At 36.6% G+C, this 14,998-nt stretch overlaps 1 protein-coding gene and 1 pseudogene across 6 annotated transcripts in view; both read left to right on the top strand.

Annotated features, from left to right (window-relative positions):
* LOC138147820 (protein unc-93 homolog A-like) overlaps nt 1–14,502 on the top strand; it is a 217,968-nt gene extending 203,466 nt beyond the window's left edge. For all 6 annotated transcript variants that reach the window (XM_069070422.1, XM_069070424.1, XM_069070423.1 and 3 more), the window contains 2 exons: nt 61–192; nt 13,169–14,502. In XM_069070422.1, coding sequence (XP_068926523.1) covers nt 61–192; nt 13,169–13,467 — 431 coding nt within the window. In that variant the 3' untranslated portion in view covers nt 13,468–14,502. The remainder of the gene's footprint in view (nt 1–60; nt 193–13,168) is intronic.
* On the top strand, nt 1,617–3,821 carry LOC138147926 (MAP/microtubule affinity-regulating kinase 3-like; annotated as a pseudogene).
* Nucleotides 14,503–14,998: the final 496 nt, after the last annotated feature.

The following is a 14,998-nucleotide window of genomic DNA, read 5'->3' as shown; positions in this document are numbered from 1 at the left end:
CCTGCTTTTTCATTTACAGTGCTCATTTGTTTCCTTTCCTTTCTCTCTTCAAACTCACAGGTTCAGCAATACACTTTACCTGCATGATTTTCCTTTTGCTGTGGAAACCTAACCCCTCTCAAAAGATAATCTTCTTCTTGTTTGCTGCCTTCTGGGGCGTGGGAGATGCCATTTTTCAGACACAAAACAATGGTAAGTACCATTCTTCAACTTTTGCACCTTCAGATCATGAAGACTGTGCAGGCTTCTAAGCGGGGAAAGCAAAACTGAGAAATCAAACAATGACTCCATCAGTGATCATTTATTAAGTGCCTACTATGTGTCAGGTCATCTGCTAGACCTTCAAGGTACAAATACAAAGAATAAAATAATCTCTTTTCTAGCTTAGGTTCTAAGTGGGAAACAAGAAGTAAATACATAAATATATACAGAATAAATATTTATAGAATAAATACAAATAAGTACAAGGTGGTTAGAAATAAAATATTTAGAATGAGAGAGCACAAAGCTGGAAAGATCAGGAAAGACTTTATGTGTAAAGTGGCGGTTCAATGATGATTGACTAGAAGAAGGAAAAGCGTGATTCTATAAGTAGAATGGAGATGGAATGCCATGAACAGAAAGAAAGTCAGTTTGTTTGGATGACAGAGTGTAGGAGGTAGAGCGATATCCAATGAATCTAGAAAGATACTTTGGGGTCAGAAAGACTTTCAAAGCCACATAGAGGTTATATAACTTATAGATAAAAGGGAGCCACTGGGGTTTATTAAGGAGGGGAATAATATGATAAGATCTGAAATATTTGACAACTGATTGAATATATGGTGTGAGAAAAGGGAAGAATTCAAGCATGATTTCAAATAGATGTAAGCCGGAGAGACAGGAAAAACGATGGTCTTTCTACAGAAATGGGGAAATTTGAAAGATGATTTGGGGGATGAAAAGGTAAGTTGAACATGTTAAATTTGAGATGTCTTTGAGGCATCTAGTTTGAGATATTCAGTAGGTAGTTGGTGATGTGAGATTGAAGCTCAGGGGAGAGATAGGGCTGAATATAGAGATCAGGGAATTATTTTCATGGAAATGATAATTAAATCCATGAAAACTGATAAGGTCACTAAGAGAATATGTAGAGAAAAAAAGATAATAAGATCCATGATAGAGTCTGAAGAATATCCACTATTAAAGAGCATAGAGGGTATGGTAAGCCAGAAAAGGAGACTGCAAAGGAACAAACAGTTTGGAGCAGATCCTAGGGAGTTTAGGGTCATAAAATTCCAGAGAGTAGACAGCATCCAAGGGGAAAGTGTGGCAAACAAGATGAAATGCAGTTGGGAAGTCATGAAGGATGAAATCAAGAAAATGGTTTCTGATTTTGTAGTTATGAGATAGATGGCAACTTTGAAGAGAGAAGTTTCAGTTGAGTAACACAACCAGAAGTCACATTGCAAAGAGTTGAACAGTGAATGAGAGGAGAGAAAGTAGAATGTGACATAGACAACTTTTTCCTGAGTTTCAGAAAAAAAGAGACATAGCAAAATAGCTTAAAGTTATTAGGGTCTGTTGCTATGGTTGTTCAGTTTTTCAGACTTCCGAAAACAATTGGCAAGGGAAATTTTGCAAAAGTGAAACTGGCAAGACACATCCTTACAGACAGAGAAGTTGCAATAAAAATAATTGATAAGACTCAACCGAATCCAACAATTCTACAGCAGCTCTTCAGAGAAGTAAGAATAATGGAGATTTTAAACCATCCAAACATAGTTATTTGAAGTAATTGAAAATGAAAAAAAACACTGTACATACATGGAGTATGCAAGTGGAGGTAAAGTGTTTGACTATTTGGTTGCACATGGAAGAATGAAGAAAAAGGAGAGCAGAGCTAAGTTTAGACAGATAGTATCAACAACGCAGTACTGCTACCAAAAGCATATTGTTCACAGGAATCTTAAAGCTGAAAATCTATTGCTAGGTACAGATATGAACATTCATTAAGTTTTAGTAATGAATTTACTGTTGGAAGCCATCTGGACACATTTTGTGGTAGTCCCCCATATGCAGCTCCAGAACTCTTCCAGGGCAAAAAATACAATGGATCTGAAATGGATGTTTGGAGCTTAGGTGTTATTCTTTTTTTTTTTTTTTTTTTTTTTTTTTTTGGGGGGCAATTTGATTTAAGTAACTTGCCCAAGGTCACACGGCTAGGTGTGTGTGTGTGTGTGTGTGTGTGTGTGTGTGTGTGTGTGAAGTGTCTGAGGCCTGATCCAAACTCAGGTCCTCCTGACTCCAGGGCCAGCACTCTACTCACTGCGCCACCTAGCCGCCCCAACCTAGGTGTTATTCTTTACACTCTTGTTAGTGATTCTCTTCCTTTTGATGGACAGAACCTAAAGGAACTGAGAGAGTATTAAGGGGGAAATACAGAATCCTTTTCTACATGTCCATGGATTGTGAAAATCTCCTCAAACATTTCCTGGTGCTAAATGCATCCAAAAGAGTCACACTAGAGCAAATCATGAATACATCAATGCAAGGCATGAGGAAGACGAACTTAAACCAATTGTAGAACCAGAGCTAGACATCTCAGACCAGAAAAGGATAGATATTATGGTGGGAACAAGTTATTTACAAGAAGAAATTCAAGCATCTCTTATTAAAATGAAATATGATGAAATCATTGCCACATATTTATTGTTGGGCAGAAAACCATCAGAACTGGATGCTAGTGATTCAAGTTCCAGGAGCAATCTTACACTTGCTAAGGTTAGGCCAAGCAGGAATCTTAATAATAGGGTGGGACAATCTTCTCACTACTAAGTCCAAAGAAGCTCTTCTTAAAGCCAGGAGTAAAGATGATACAGTGATCATGCTGGACCATCCATTCCTCCAGTTGTGACGTACCCCAAAAGGAGTCAGACCAGCACTACAGAGAAAAAAGGAATTCAGCCAAGGAAATCCAGCAGTAGTGCTGTTGGAGAAAAGGGATTAGTACCAGCTAGTCCCATGCTGGGTAATGCAAATAATCCAAATAAGGCAGATATTCTTGAACAGAAGAAAAGTGCCACTATTCCCAGCAATAATTCAACATCTGGTGGGAATGCAGGGTGGAACACTTATTTTATAGTGAAAGGACGACTGCAGATAGACATTCAGTGACCCAGAATAACAAAGAAAACAGCATTGTTTCTGATCAGAGAACTACAGTTGCTTCAATACATGGTATCAGCAGTGCAACTACTCCTGATCAAATTTGCTTCCCAAGAGGAGCTGTCAATCATAGCACTCCCCTTGGCCAGCCCCCCGGGAGCAGTGAACAGCAACTTACAATGGCCCACCAGCATCGCTCATTTTGTCATATAGGGCAACTCCACTCTCCCAGACCAGAAGCAGGGGCTGCTCTAATCTTTTTAGCAAATTACCAGAAAAACTCACAAGAAGGCTCCCAACTGAATATGAGAGGAACAGGAGATATGAGGGTTCAAGTTGCAACATGTAAGCTGAGCACAAGGATGAAAAAAAGAGGCAAAGCCCTGCTCCCTGTGGTTTACCTGGAACATGGAAACCACCAGTTTCATGGATCTCATGATGAAGTATATTCGAAAAGTCTTCGATGCCAATAACTGCGACTATAAACAGAAAGAGTGGTTCTTGCTCTTTTGTGTCCATGGAGATGGACATGCAGAAAACCTGTACAGTGGGAAATGGAGGTATGCAAACTGCCAAGACTGTCACTGAATGGCGTCTGCTTCAAGCAGATATCAGAAACATCCATAACTTTTAAAAATATTGCTTCCAAAATTGCCAATGAATTAAAGCTGTAACAAAATAATTACATTGTAAATTAAGTACCAACATCAAGTGGAAATGTATAGAATAATATTTAGGCAATAACTTCTGCATCTTCAGAATCATGGTATTAATATATATATATATGTATATGAAAATGAGTTGCTCAGCCAGGAGACAGAGTTGAACTTTTTTTTCCTAAGTGCATTGCAGCATTAAAGTTTCCCATTCTTTTTTTTTTTTTTTTAAAGCAATTGGGGTTAAGTAACTTGCCCAAGGTTACACGGCCACTTATTTTGTGTGGGTGTTAAGTATCTAAGGCCAGAACTGATCCGGGGCCCTCCCGACTACAGCGCTCTTACTCACTGCGCCACCTAGCCGCCCCAAAGTTTCCTATTCTTAAAAAAAACAAAAACTGGTGCAAAGTCCATTGCTGACAATAGACGCACCAAAACCAGCAGTTTCATGAAAACACAGGGGCCAAGAAAAGCAGTTATTTTATGAGCAACTGGAAAATACCTCTTGCTAAGCTCCATACAACAGTAAAATGAGGGACTGTGTATGATGATGTTCATGCCTCTTTGTAATATATTTTTTAAAAAATTATTTACAAGTCAAAGTTCTAGATTTTTAACTTTGTGACACCCTATGCCACGTACTTCTGTCCTCCACTATCTCCCAAAATCTGTCCATTTATCTATTTCATCCTCTACTGACACTTTCATTTTGCCTTCAACCTTTCCCAACATCAGGGTCTTTTCCAATGAGTCCTGTATTCTCATGATACATATTTTAAGCTTCAGCTTCAGTGTTTGACCTTCCACTGAATAGTATGAATTAATTTCTTTAAGTAATGATTGATTTGATTTCCTTGCTGTCCAAGGGAATCTCAAATTTTCCTCAGTACCACAGTTTGAAAGAATAGATTCTGTGGTATCTCCAGCATATCTGCAATTGTTGATATTTCCCCTGGAAATGTTAATTCCAGCTTTTGATTCATCCAGCCTGGCATATCTCATTATGTGCTTTGCATGTAAGTTAAATAAAGTGACAACATATAATCTTGTGGTACTCCTTTACCAGTCAGTTGTTTCATATTTGGTTCTAACTGTTGCTTCTTAGCCTACATACAGGTCCCTCAGGAGACAAGTAAGATGATCTAGTACTCCCATCTCTTTGAGGACTTGCTACATTTTTCTATGACCCACACACTCAAAGGTTTTAGTGTAGTCTATGAAGAAGAAGTAGATTTTTTTTCTTTTTCTGGAACTTCCTTGCTTCCTCCATAATCTAGTGAATGTTGACAATTTGGTCTCTTGTTCCTCTGCCTCTGGTAATTCTTGATTCATATATTGCTGAAATCTAACTTGCAGAATCTTAAGCATAACCTTGATGATGTGTAAAATAAGTGCAATTGTCCATTAATTTGAACACCACATGGCATTGCCCTTCTTTAGGATTAGGATATCATTTGATCTTTTCCAATCCAGCAACTACTGTTGAGTTTTCCAAATTTGCTGGTACATTGAGTGAGGCACTTTAACAGCATCATCTTTTAGGATTTTAAATAACTCAGCTAGAATTCCATCACCTCTACTAGCCTTATTGTTAGAAATACTTCCTAAGGTCCACTTGACTTCACTCATTCTCTAGGATGTCTGGCTGTATATTAGTAACCACACCATGGTGGTTATTGGTGACATTAAGCTCACTCTTGTATAGTTCTTTTGAGTATTCTTGCCATCTCTTCTACTTCTGTTCAGTCCCTACCATTTTTGTCTTTTATTATGCCCATTTTTGCATGAAATGTTCCTTTGATATCTCTAATTTTTTTAAGAGATCTCTTGTTTTTTCCTATTTTATTAGTTTCTTCTATTTCTTTACAATGCTCATTTAAGAAAACCTTATATCTCCTTGTTATTCTCTTGAATTCTGCGTTTGAGTGTTTCTTTCCCTTTTTCCCTTCCCTACCACTTTCCTTAGATATTTGCAAAGCCTCATACAACAGCGATTTTCCTTTATTCTTCTTTTTTGTCTTTAGAATGTTTTTCATGGTTGCTTCTGGTACTGTGCTACAAATCTCTATCCATAGCTCTTCAAGCACTTGATATACCAGATCTAATCCCTTAAATCTACTTATCACTTGCACTTCATATTCATAAGGGATGGTATTTAAGGTCATATCTATATGGTCTGATGGTTTTTCCTACTTTCTTCAATTTAAGTCTAAATTTTGCAACTAGAAGCTCATGATCTAAGCCACAATTGGCTCCAGTTTTTTTTAATAGATTGTATAGAGCTTCTCTACCTTTAGATGCAAAATATATAATCAATCAGATTTTGATATTGTTCATCTGCTGATGTCCTTGTGTAAAGTCACCTTTTGGGTTGCTGAAAAAGCATTGTCCTTAGAGGTGGTAAGTTACTACTTTTCTTAATTCTGCCTGAAAGGGTGCAAATCTGCAATGTATTCTACAGTACTTGAAGCCAGAAGCCTAAATACTGGCTATAATACTTACTACTTGTGTGATTCCGGGTGCTTCAACTCTATGGGGCTTCAGTTTTTCCCCAGTCTAATAGAGAGGGGATTTAGACTAAATGATAGAAAAAAAATTGTTATTTTGATCTCTCTGAATTCGAAAGTTCCACGACTTATCTATTGATCTTTGGCTTCTCCCTTTTCTCAAGATTTGAACATACTGCCTTCTATGTTCCTAAACAAATCAGATAACAAAGAACCTTTGACTTCCCTAGAGCAGACACAATTGACACCAATCAATTTATTACATACCCTTAGATATTGGTATTTTTGTTTTAGTCATAAATCTGGACTGAGCTTTTAAATGAAGTTTCTTATACAGAACACTAGGTCAAACACATATATGACTAGATGTCATAATCTGGTCCAAGAGTGAAACTCTTCTTGCAAGTGTTTTCACAATACTGGAAAACTATCTAAGTATTGCTTTAGGCAACAAGAAAAATTATGTGAAAATGCTATCTATTCATGGCATTCCAGGATTATATGGTAGGAGAGTATTATGTGTTGTAATCCTAGATACATTTCAAAAAGGCTCTTGGGCTTACCCTTTTCCTTTCATTAACTAGCTGTATGACCTAGGATAAGACATTTAACCATTGCAGAACTCACTTTTTCTGTGACATGAAGGGTTTGGACTGAATAATCTCTGAAGTCCTTTTCAGTTCTTTCATTCTTGCCACTCCACTCTTTCTAAAGTGGCCTTTTGACTTCCTGGAATAGCCTTAACTTCTTTTGAACACTCCCAGGTCTATACTAGATTTTGTGTGTGCATGTGTGTGTGTGTGTGTGTGTGTGTGTGCGTGCATATGTGCACATATGTGGGTGTTATGTCTGTTGGGGAAGGATACATGTGGCTTCTGTCTTCACTGACTCCTCTCGATTTACTTTCATTAAGCAAAGACTAGAGGGGCAATCTGATTTAGTAAAGAGAATACTGGTCTAGGAGTCAGGGAGGTCTTGATTAAGGGTCCTTTTCAGACACATACCATTATGTGATTTTGGACAAGTCACCTAATACCTTAAGGCAATTTTTTCGGTCTATTAGTTTCAGAGAAAGTGCTGATCTTCATTGGTAAATGGAATTTCTTCACCTATGGCTTCACTATATCAGTGAAATCACAGATCGTCTCTATTCCTTTTCAGGAATATTAAAAGTGAATGTAAATGCACATAAAGTTTAGACCAAAAAAATTCACTCACATACACTGTATGAGACCAGTGTTTTGATCTTCTTTTCTTTGAATTATCTGGATTACAGGATTAATTTTGTGGTGTCGAAATCTTCAACATTAGACTTGCAAAAATAAAGGGATCAAAAGTCAAAGCTTGATTATAAAGAGAAGAATCATTTTGGTTTGACATGGGATAGTTACTGTGTCACAACTTAGGAATCATTTCTGTTTCTTCACTTTCTCTCACCCCACCTGTAGAAATAGTTGCTAAATCTTATCGATTCTAGTCATGTCTCTTGACATTTGTCACCTTTTTTCACATGGTTATTGATCTTGTTGAGACCCTCTTCACCTTTCTACTGGATGATTGCAGTAGCATCCAAATTGGTCTACTTGACTCAAGTCCCTCCCTTCTCCAATGCATAGGCTGCCTCCACTACAACCTTCTCCTGACTAGAATAATAATGATACCAAAAATAATAACAGCTACCATTTACATTGCACTTACTATATGCTGGGCATTGTGCTAAGCATTTTACAAATATTATTTCATTTGATCTTCACAACCCAAAGAGGTAGGTGCTATTATTATCATCATCCCCATTTTACAGTTGAGGAAACTGAGGCAAGCAGAGGTTAAGTGACTTTTCCAAGGTCACACAGTTAGTGAATTTCTCAGACTGGATTTGAACTTTTGTCTCCTAGACACCAGGTCCAGCATTCTATTTCACTGTACCCCCCTTCACCTCCAACTCTTAAAATATGACTTCCTTCAAAACTCAACTCAAACGTGACTTCCTGATTCCCCCAGCTGCTGGTACACCCCCGTCCCAATAACTAGTATTAATATGTATTTATATATATTTATGCATGAATTTAGTCTCCACCAATACAATATAAACTTCTTGAGGTCTAGAACTGCTTCACATTTGTCTTCTTTTTTATCCCTGAGGCTTAGCACAATGCTTGGAATATGGCACATGCTTGATAAATACTTGTTGACCAATTGGGCATTAATTGAGGGCTCCTAAGAAATATTAAATCTTACTGGTGTTAATTTGAATAGAATAGAATTCTGTTTTTGGAAAACAGTGATATCATACTTTAAAAAGTTTCTTTATTAATAGCATTCTAGCTATGATATTAGTTCAATTTATATTTTGTCTTATCTCTAAATAATATCTTAATAACTCAATTGAACTTTGTTCACTTTATTCTTTCTAATATCTATCCCATTATATTTGTAAGTTTGTGTCCATTAAAAAAGAAATGAGTAGACACAATATAGCATCAGAAATTGCATATAACTTTTGTTACCATTCCATAATTTTAGTCTTTAGGTCAGATTTGCAATCCTTTTTTTCCCCCATCTCCATGATTTTTAAAAGAGAAAACAAAGTAAAGGTATTATCTATAATTGAATATAACAGATTCAATCGTGTTAGATTTGCCTTTCTAGTCATCACCTCTCAATTACAAACTGAGAGATGAATCTCCAGGAAGAAGTAAAGTGAATAAAAAATTGGGAAAGGTGATTCCCCTCGTAGAGTAATTGTGGAATCAGTCGCTTAGTATACCTCACAGAGCTCTGGGAATTCCTTTGGCCCTTGGAGCATTAGGAGTGTGATGTGACAACTTTTATCTCTTCATTCATTCTAATAGCTAATAAAAGATGGCCAAAATTGCCATGGAAACACTCATGGATTGATGTGTTGCCTTTAAGTTACAAAACTGCCTTCTTAAAATATCCCATTGCCCAATAAGCTGCTAAAGGGACAGGCTCCAAAAATCTGACTTCTCTGTTTATTATATTAAATGTGTTTTTCAGTACACATTCAAATCAGTGAGATCACAAATCCATTTGAGTGTCTGAATTCGTAGGACAAGTCTCCAAAATTTCCCTTATGATGAAATTTTTTTTGTGTCCCCACTATTTAGGGCAGAATTTGATGTCTTTCACATTTCAATTCCTTATCCATCCAGGAAAATGAGAGAGAGAGACAAATAAACTGGAGATCTATGCTATTTAAAACTTCCTTTTCTTCTCCTATTTGTCTATCTCTTTTGCCACCATAACATAACCCAGTGGAATTTCCTTTCCATAGCAACTTGACAAAATAGGGTTGTTGTTTTTTTTTCTTTCTGGCTATTTATTGAACGGAGGCTGGACTATTTATGAATCTGAGGACAATCTACTTATTCATTCTACAAACCTAATTGAGTGCCTACTATGTGTAAGATATTGTTACCAACCCCACAAATCTCTTTTATATTACATCAGCTACTTTCCTAGCTATACTTTCCTAGGAATGGGTAAAAATAATTCTTCATTAGTTTTCCTCTTCCACATTTCCTTAGAAATCAGTGGCAATTTAGATGGAAGAGGATAAAAGGTTCTTTCCTCTGTTTTATCAGAAGATTCCCTCTGGCCAAAACTCGTATCCAAAACAGATTATCCTTTTCAGTTTGTGGGAGGGAGGAGAAGAAAGATCTTCTTCCCCTTTGTTTTTTTGCCATACATTTTCCAGTCTACCTCACCAATCAATTCTATTGCATCAACTCTATACCCCATTCTCTTAACTAACTGTCCTATCCAAGTCATAGGACACAGTGTCCTTTTTTTACTATTACTTTCCAATTTTTCCCTTTTTCAGAAATACTTGTCTTGGGGTGGCTAGGTGGTGCAGTGAATAGAGCACCGGCCATGGAGTCAGGAGGACCTGAATTCAAATGTGGCCTCAGACACTTAACATAAAAACTAGCCGTGTGACCTTGGGCAAGTCACAACCCCAATTGCCCTCCAAAAAGCAAAAAAAAAAAAAAATTAAAAAAAATACCTGTCTGAAATTTTAATTCAGAGATTCCACAATAATTGTCACTTTTTCTCTTTCTTCCCCTTCCTGAGGTCCTTTTTTATAGAATACTAATTTCTGGAACCAAAGAATCACAACATTTTAGGGATATAAGGGACCTGAGAAATCAAGTCTAACAGCCATCTGACACATAAGGCAATTGATTTTCATAAAGATTAAATGTGGTGCATTTAGTATGATGCCTGGTATATATAGTAAGAGTTTAATGTTATTTATTATTGATTGACTGATATGGCTGATTTCAGTAGCTGGGCATATGGCAGAGCCTCAACTGTCATTCAGGTCCCTAAACTCATAACCCCATCTCTTCACATTATACAATCTGTGCTTTGGTGGCCAGAACAAGAGAGTCAAGGAAGTGCTTTATCTTATCTCAATGGTATGACTTGTTCACACAATTTAAATTTTGGTTTAATTGTGAAATCACTGAAGGAGACCAATCATTGGGCTTACAAATAACAGCATCTTAGATTAAAAATCAAGTTTCCCACAACATTAGGTTGAGTAACAAACCAAATAATTATTGTATTTGGTTTGAGCTTCTATAAACTATGAAGGATGTTTATATATTATTATATATAACCAATTATATAACCAATGCAATATTAAACAAAGGCTCTCGACTCAATTAAATTTTCCCTCTCTTTGCTTCTGTTTTTGGACTGAATTTTAAAGACTTCTGTAAAAAAAAGAAACGAGAGAGTTTTGCAATGTTCCCAGGAGTATACTAATCCGAGTACTTTGCACTATTTGATTATTTTTAGATAATTCTCAAAAGCTTTTGGCATTTAAGACTTGAGACTGCACAGCTGCCAAATTCACAACTGTTAAGTAGTCTGTTGGCAGGTGCCCTAAGGCAAGGAGAGGAAAAACAACCTTCTGTTCAGGAAGGTGTGTCTGAGAGCTGTGAAAGAGAGGGCTCGTTTCCACTATTTCAGAAATATTGATGAAAGCAAAAGGATAAAAGTTCATTTGCTATGTGCCAGTGTTTAGACACCATATGTTCATTCAAACAGAAACGAGTCGATAATTGATAAGATAAGGTCTTCCTCTTCATCTCCTTCAAGTCCAGAGAAAAGAGAGCTATGTGATACAGTGATAGTGTAAACTTTGAATCAGGAAGATCCAAGTTCAAATCCTCCCTGAGATACTTTCTAGCTATGTGACCCTGGACAAGTCACTTAAACTTCCTCTATTTCTGTTTCCTCCTCTCTCAAATGGGGATAATAACAGTACGTTTTTATTATAAATAAAAAATAACAGGGCTGCTGTGAAATTAAAATGAAATCACATGTAAGATAAGCACTTTGCAAACCTTAAAGTCATATAAAAAGAGTGATTCTATAAGGAGTACATGAGGTGGGGTGACATTCCAGGCATGGGAGATGGCCAAGACAGAAGCACAGAGATGGAGGAGGGTTTGCTTCTATCATACACTATGGAAGAAGGAATAATCAATAACCCATGAGGCAAGAAAGATGGTTTGGGGCTAAGATAGTGGGGATGATAATAACACCTACTTCCCAGGGTTGTTGTGATAATGAAAAGAAATACTATAAGAGTAGCACTTTATAAATGTTACCTACCTCTCCTTCATTTTCATCAGAACTGAAACTTCAAATAAGGTTCCAAGAGAACCTGGTACTTCTTTCTGATTTCTAACTGTCAGTCTCTTCCTTTCTGTACCTATTTCCCCTCAAATCACTATAACCCTGCGAGAGAATACAGTTTTTTCCTCTTGTCCTTTGTCCCATCCCTTAAAAATAATAAAAAACTTTCTTCTGTTTTAAAGAATTTTCCTAGAGTAAGTCATGGTGTAACCTTGGAGTAGCATCACTATAACAAAAGAGGAAGGCTTAAGAGAGTTATAGAGGTCTTATCAGTCTATGTTGGTGGTCTCAGGAAGATCTTATAGAAGAAATAAGTCATGTTCTTAGTGCTTTCTTTTTCACGGAACTTGATTTTCCAATTCTACTAGTTCTTGTCTATAGTGTCAACCAACCTGTTTTTGTCTGGGTTAAATGGTGGATTAATTTTTGCTTTCAAAACAAAGACTGAGTTTGGCAAAGTAATAGGAGTTCCAAGCTTTAATAAGCACCTCTTACCCTCCCAGAGAAGACTTTCTTCATGGTTTCTCACAAGTAAGGAAAATAAACTTGCTCCCTTTATCCTAAATTAGCAGCCAGCAGTCTTCTAAAGGAGATGAGACATTATTTTAGAATGCGACTTTTTTTGAAGGGTAGAATAATATAATATGTATACCTAAGCATCAAAACTATGGCTGGGCACAAAGGGTCAGGATGCTGGGTTGTAAAGCATAGGGAAAGACACAAAGATAAAGATTGTGATCAGGTAAAGGAAATTCAGAGTATTTAAACATGGAATTAGAACACATGTGGGTGATCTTTGAATTTACTGCTGTGAATGAATGGATGGGTGGGTGTTGCTAAATGTTGTTATTGCTTCTTTTGTTTGTCCTTGCTTTTGAAATATTATATTTGGTCCAGATAATAATGAGTTAATAACAGCATGCTATTATCTTTCACTTCTAGAGAAACATAGAAAAAATAACTTGAATATATAGTAGTAATTTGTTTTAGCTCCAGTACCAGAATGGAAGATTTACTTAAAACACACACACACACACACACACACACACACACACACACACACTTACATACACTTTGATGGGAATATTGGGGGAACAGTGATGTATGGGTTCTTAGTATCAGAAATTTTTTTTAAATAGCATGGTTTCAGGACAAATTTACCATTTCTTTCTTTTTTTCTTGCAGCAATCTATGGAGTTTTATTTATGAAGAATAAGGAAGCTGCTTTTGCCAATTACCGCCTTTGGGAGTCCCTCGGATTTGTCATTGCTTTTGGATACAGCACATTTTTGTGTGTCAACATCAAGCTATATATAGTACTTGTGGTACTGATTTTGTCAATGGTGACCTATGGGACTGTTGAGGTCCTGGAACATGGGAAGCCACCTGAGATTTCAGGTGCTGAAGAAAAAGACAATCAAGCAGAAGAAATGGTTACTCAAACAAAGAGTAAAAATGACAAGGTCCTTGAGGAAATACAATAAGAAGGCCTCAGAATGGTTTTCTCTATAGAAGTATTAAATTGTTTCCTCAGAACAATTTCAGCACTCGTCACAATACTTTAATGTATCTGTGATCTCATGGATGTGAGTATTCTCTCTCTCCATTGATGTAGATCACAATCCATTCAGACCTTTTCATCCTGTATAATTCTTGTCCATACTCTTCCATAGATCTTCCAATTTTCTGGAAACATTCCTCTGGACCTTTATATACTGGGGGGAAGAAAAGTGTAGAACTAGGGCTATCCATCTATAATCCCTTCCTTTTGCTATTTGACTGACCCACTTCCCTTTTTATCATATGATTCTTCAATTGTATTTTATATTCCACTTCTTGCATGTGGGTCGTTGCTAGAAATGTGCTTCAGCCCACTTTGGCTAACCCCTGTCAGTTTTGATTCTTTTAGAGAGTATAGTGTTAAGAGATTCAAAACCATATAGCTTCTTGGGAAGAAATTTTGTATAAAAGAGTTGAGTCTTCATTCCAGGGAAAAGCTTGGCATCATTGAAAGTGCTGTACAAGCTTCCAAATGCAATAGAATACTTTCTCTTTCTTCTGTTCATTTCTGGGCCCAGCTCATCATCTAGCTGTGGTACTATAATAGTATATACCAGAGGATTAACTTAATGGAATAACCATCTAATTTCTTATCATGGATTGGAAAATAGTCATTTTTTATCCTTTTGTTTTTTTTTTTTTCTGCTGGATAGGTTGTTATACCAATCTTTTGCACAATCACATATCTAAACAAAGAGGCTTAATAAATTAGACTGATATCATCTGCAAAGAGAAGTATCCAAAGGATATACATGTGTGTGCATGTGTGTGTGTGTGTGTGTGTGTGTGTGTTTGTGTGTGCAGCAAGTTTAAGGTTCCCGGGACCGGCCACATTCACTTCTTTTAGGTTAACCCTCATTCTTGTATTTGAGTCTTGCCTGATCTCTAAAATGATCCAGCTGTGGTTTCTTTTTAATATTTTCTTAATAATTAATAAATTATTACCTGTTTCTCATCAATTAGTTTTAATCTCCCCATAATTCATTAAATAATGTTTTTTTAATAAACTGGAGAAACCTCTTTTTCCACAAATGATTGCTTATATATAAAAACCACTAAGCTGTATTCAAATATCAAAAGAACTAACCATAAGTTGATTAACAACGTAAGCAATGATAACATAAAGACATCAATAATCATTTAAGGTGCTTTTTTCTGTGAGAAATATCACCCCAAGTCATCTCAAACTATAACTGTAACTACAATTACCTTCTCTTAATCTCTGAAAATAGTCCCGCATCACTGAGTTTCTCCCAATAATCAACTTCATGAGGCAGCTAGGTAGGTGATACAGTGGGTAAGAACTCTGTATTTAGCATCAGGAAGATCTGAGTTCAAAAATGACCTCTAACAGTTCCTTGCTGTGTGATCCTAGGGAAGTCACTTAACCTCCATCTGCCCCCATTTTTTTCATCTGGAAAATGGGGCTAGTCATTACACCTATCTCATAGAGTT

This window comes from Petaurus breviceps, unplaced genomic scaffold (assembly GCF_028583685.1).
Source record: "Petaurus breviceps papuanus isolate PSGF00001 unplaced genomic scaffold, PetGlider_PUasm1.0 90808, whole genome shotgun sequence".
NCBI classification, from domain to species: domain Eukaryota; kingdom Metazoa; phylum Chordata; class Mammalia; order Diprotodontia; family Petauridae; genus Petaurus; species Petaurus breviceps.
Note: the sequence above shows the minus strand (reverse complement) of the source record. Positions and strands in the feature narration are given on the sequence as shown.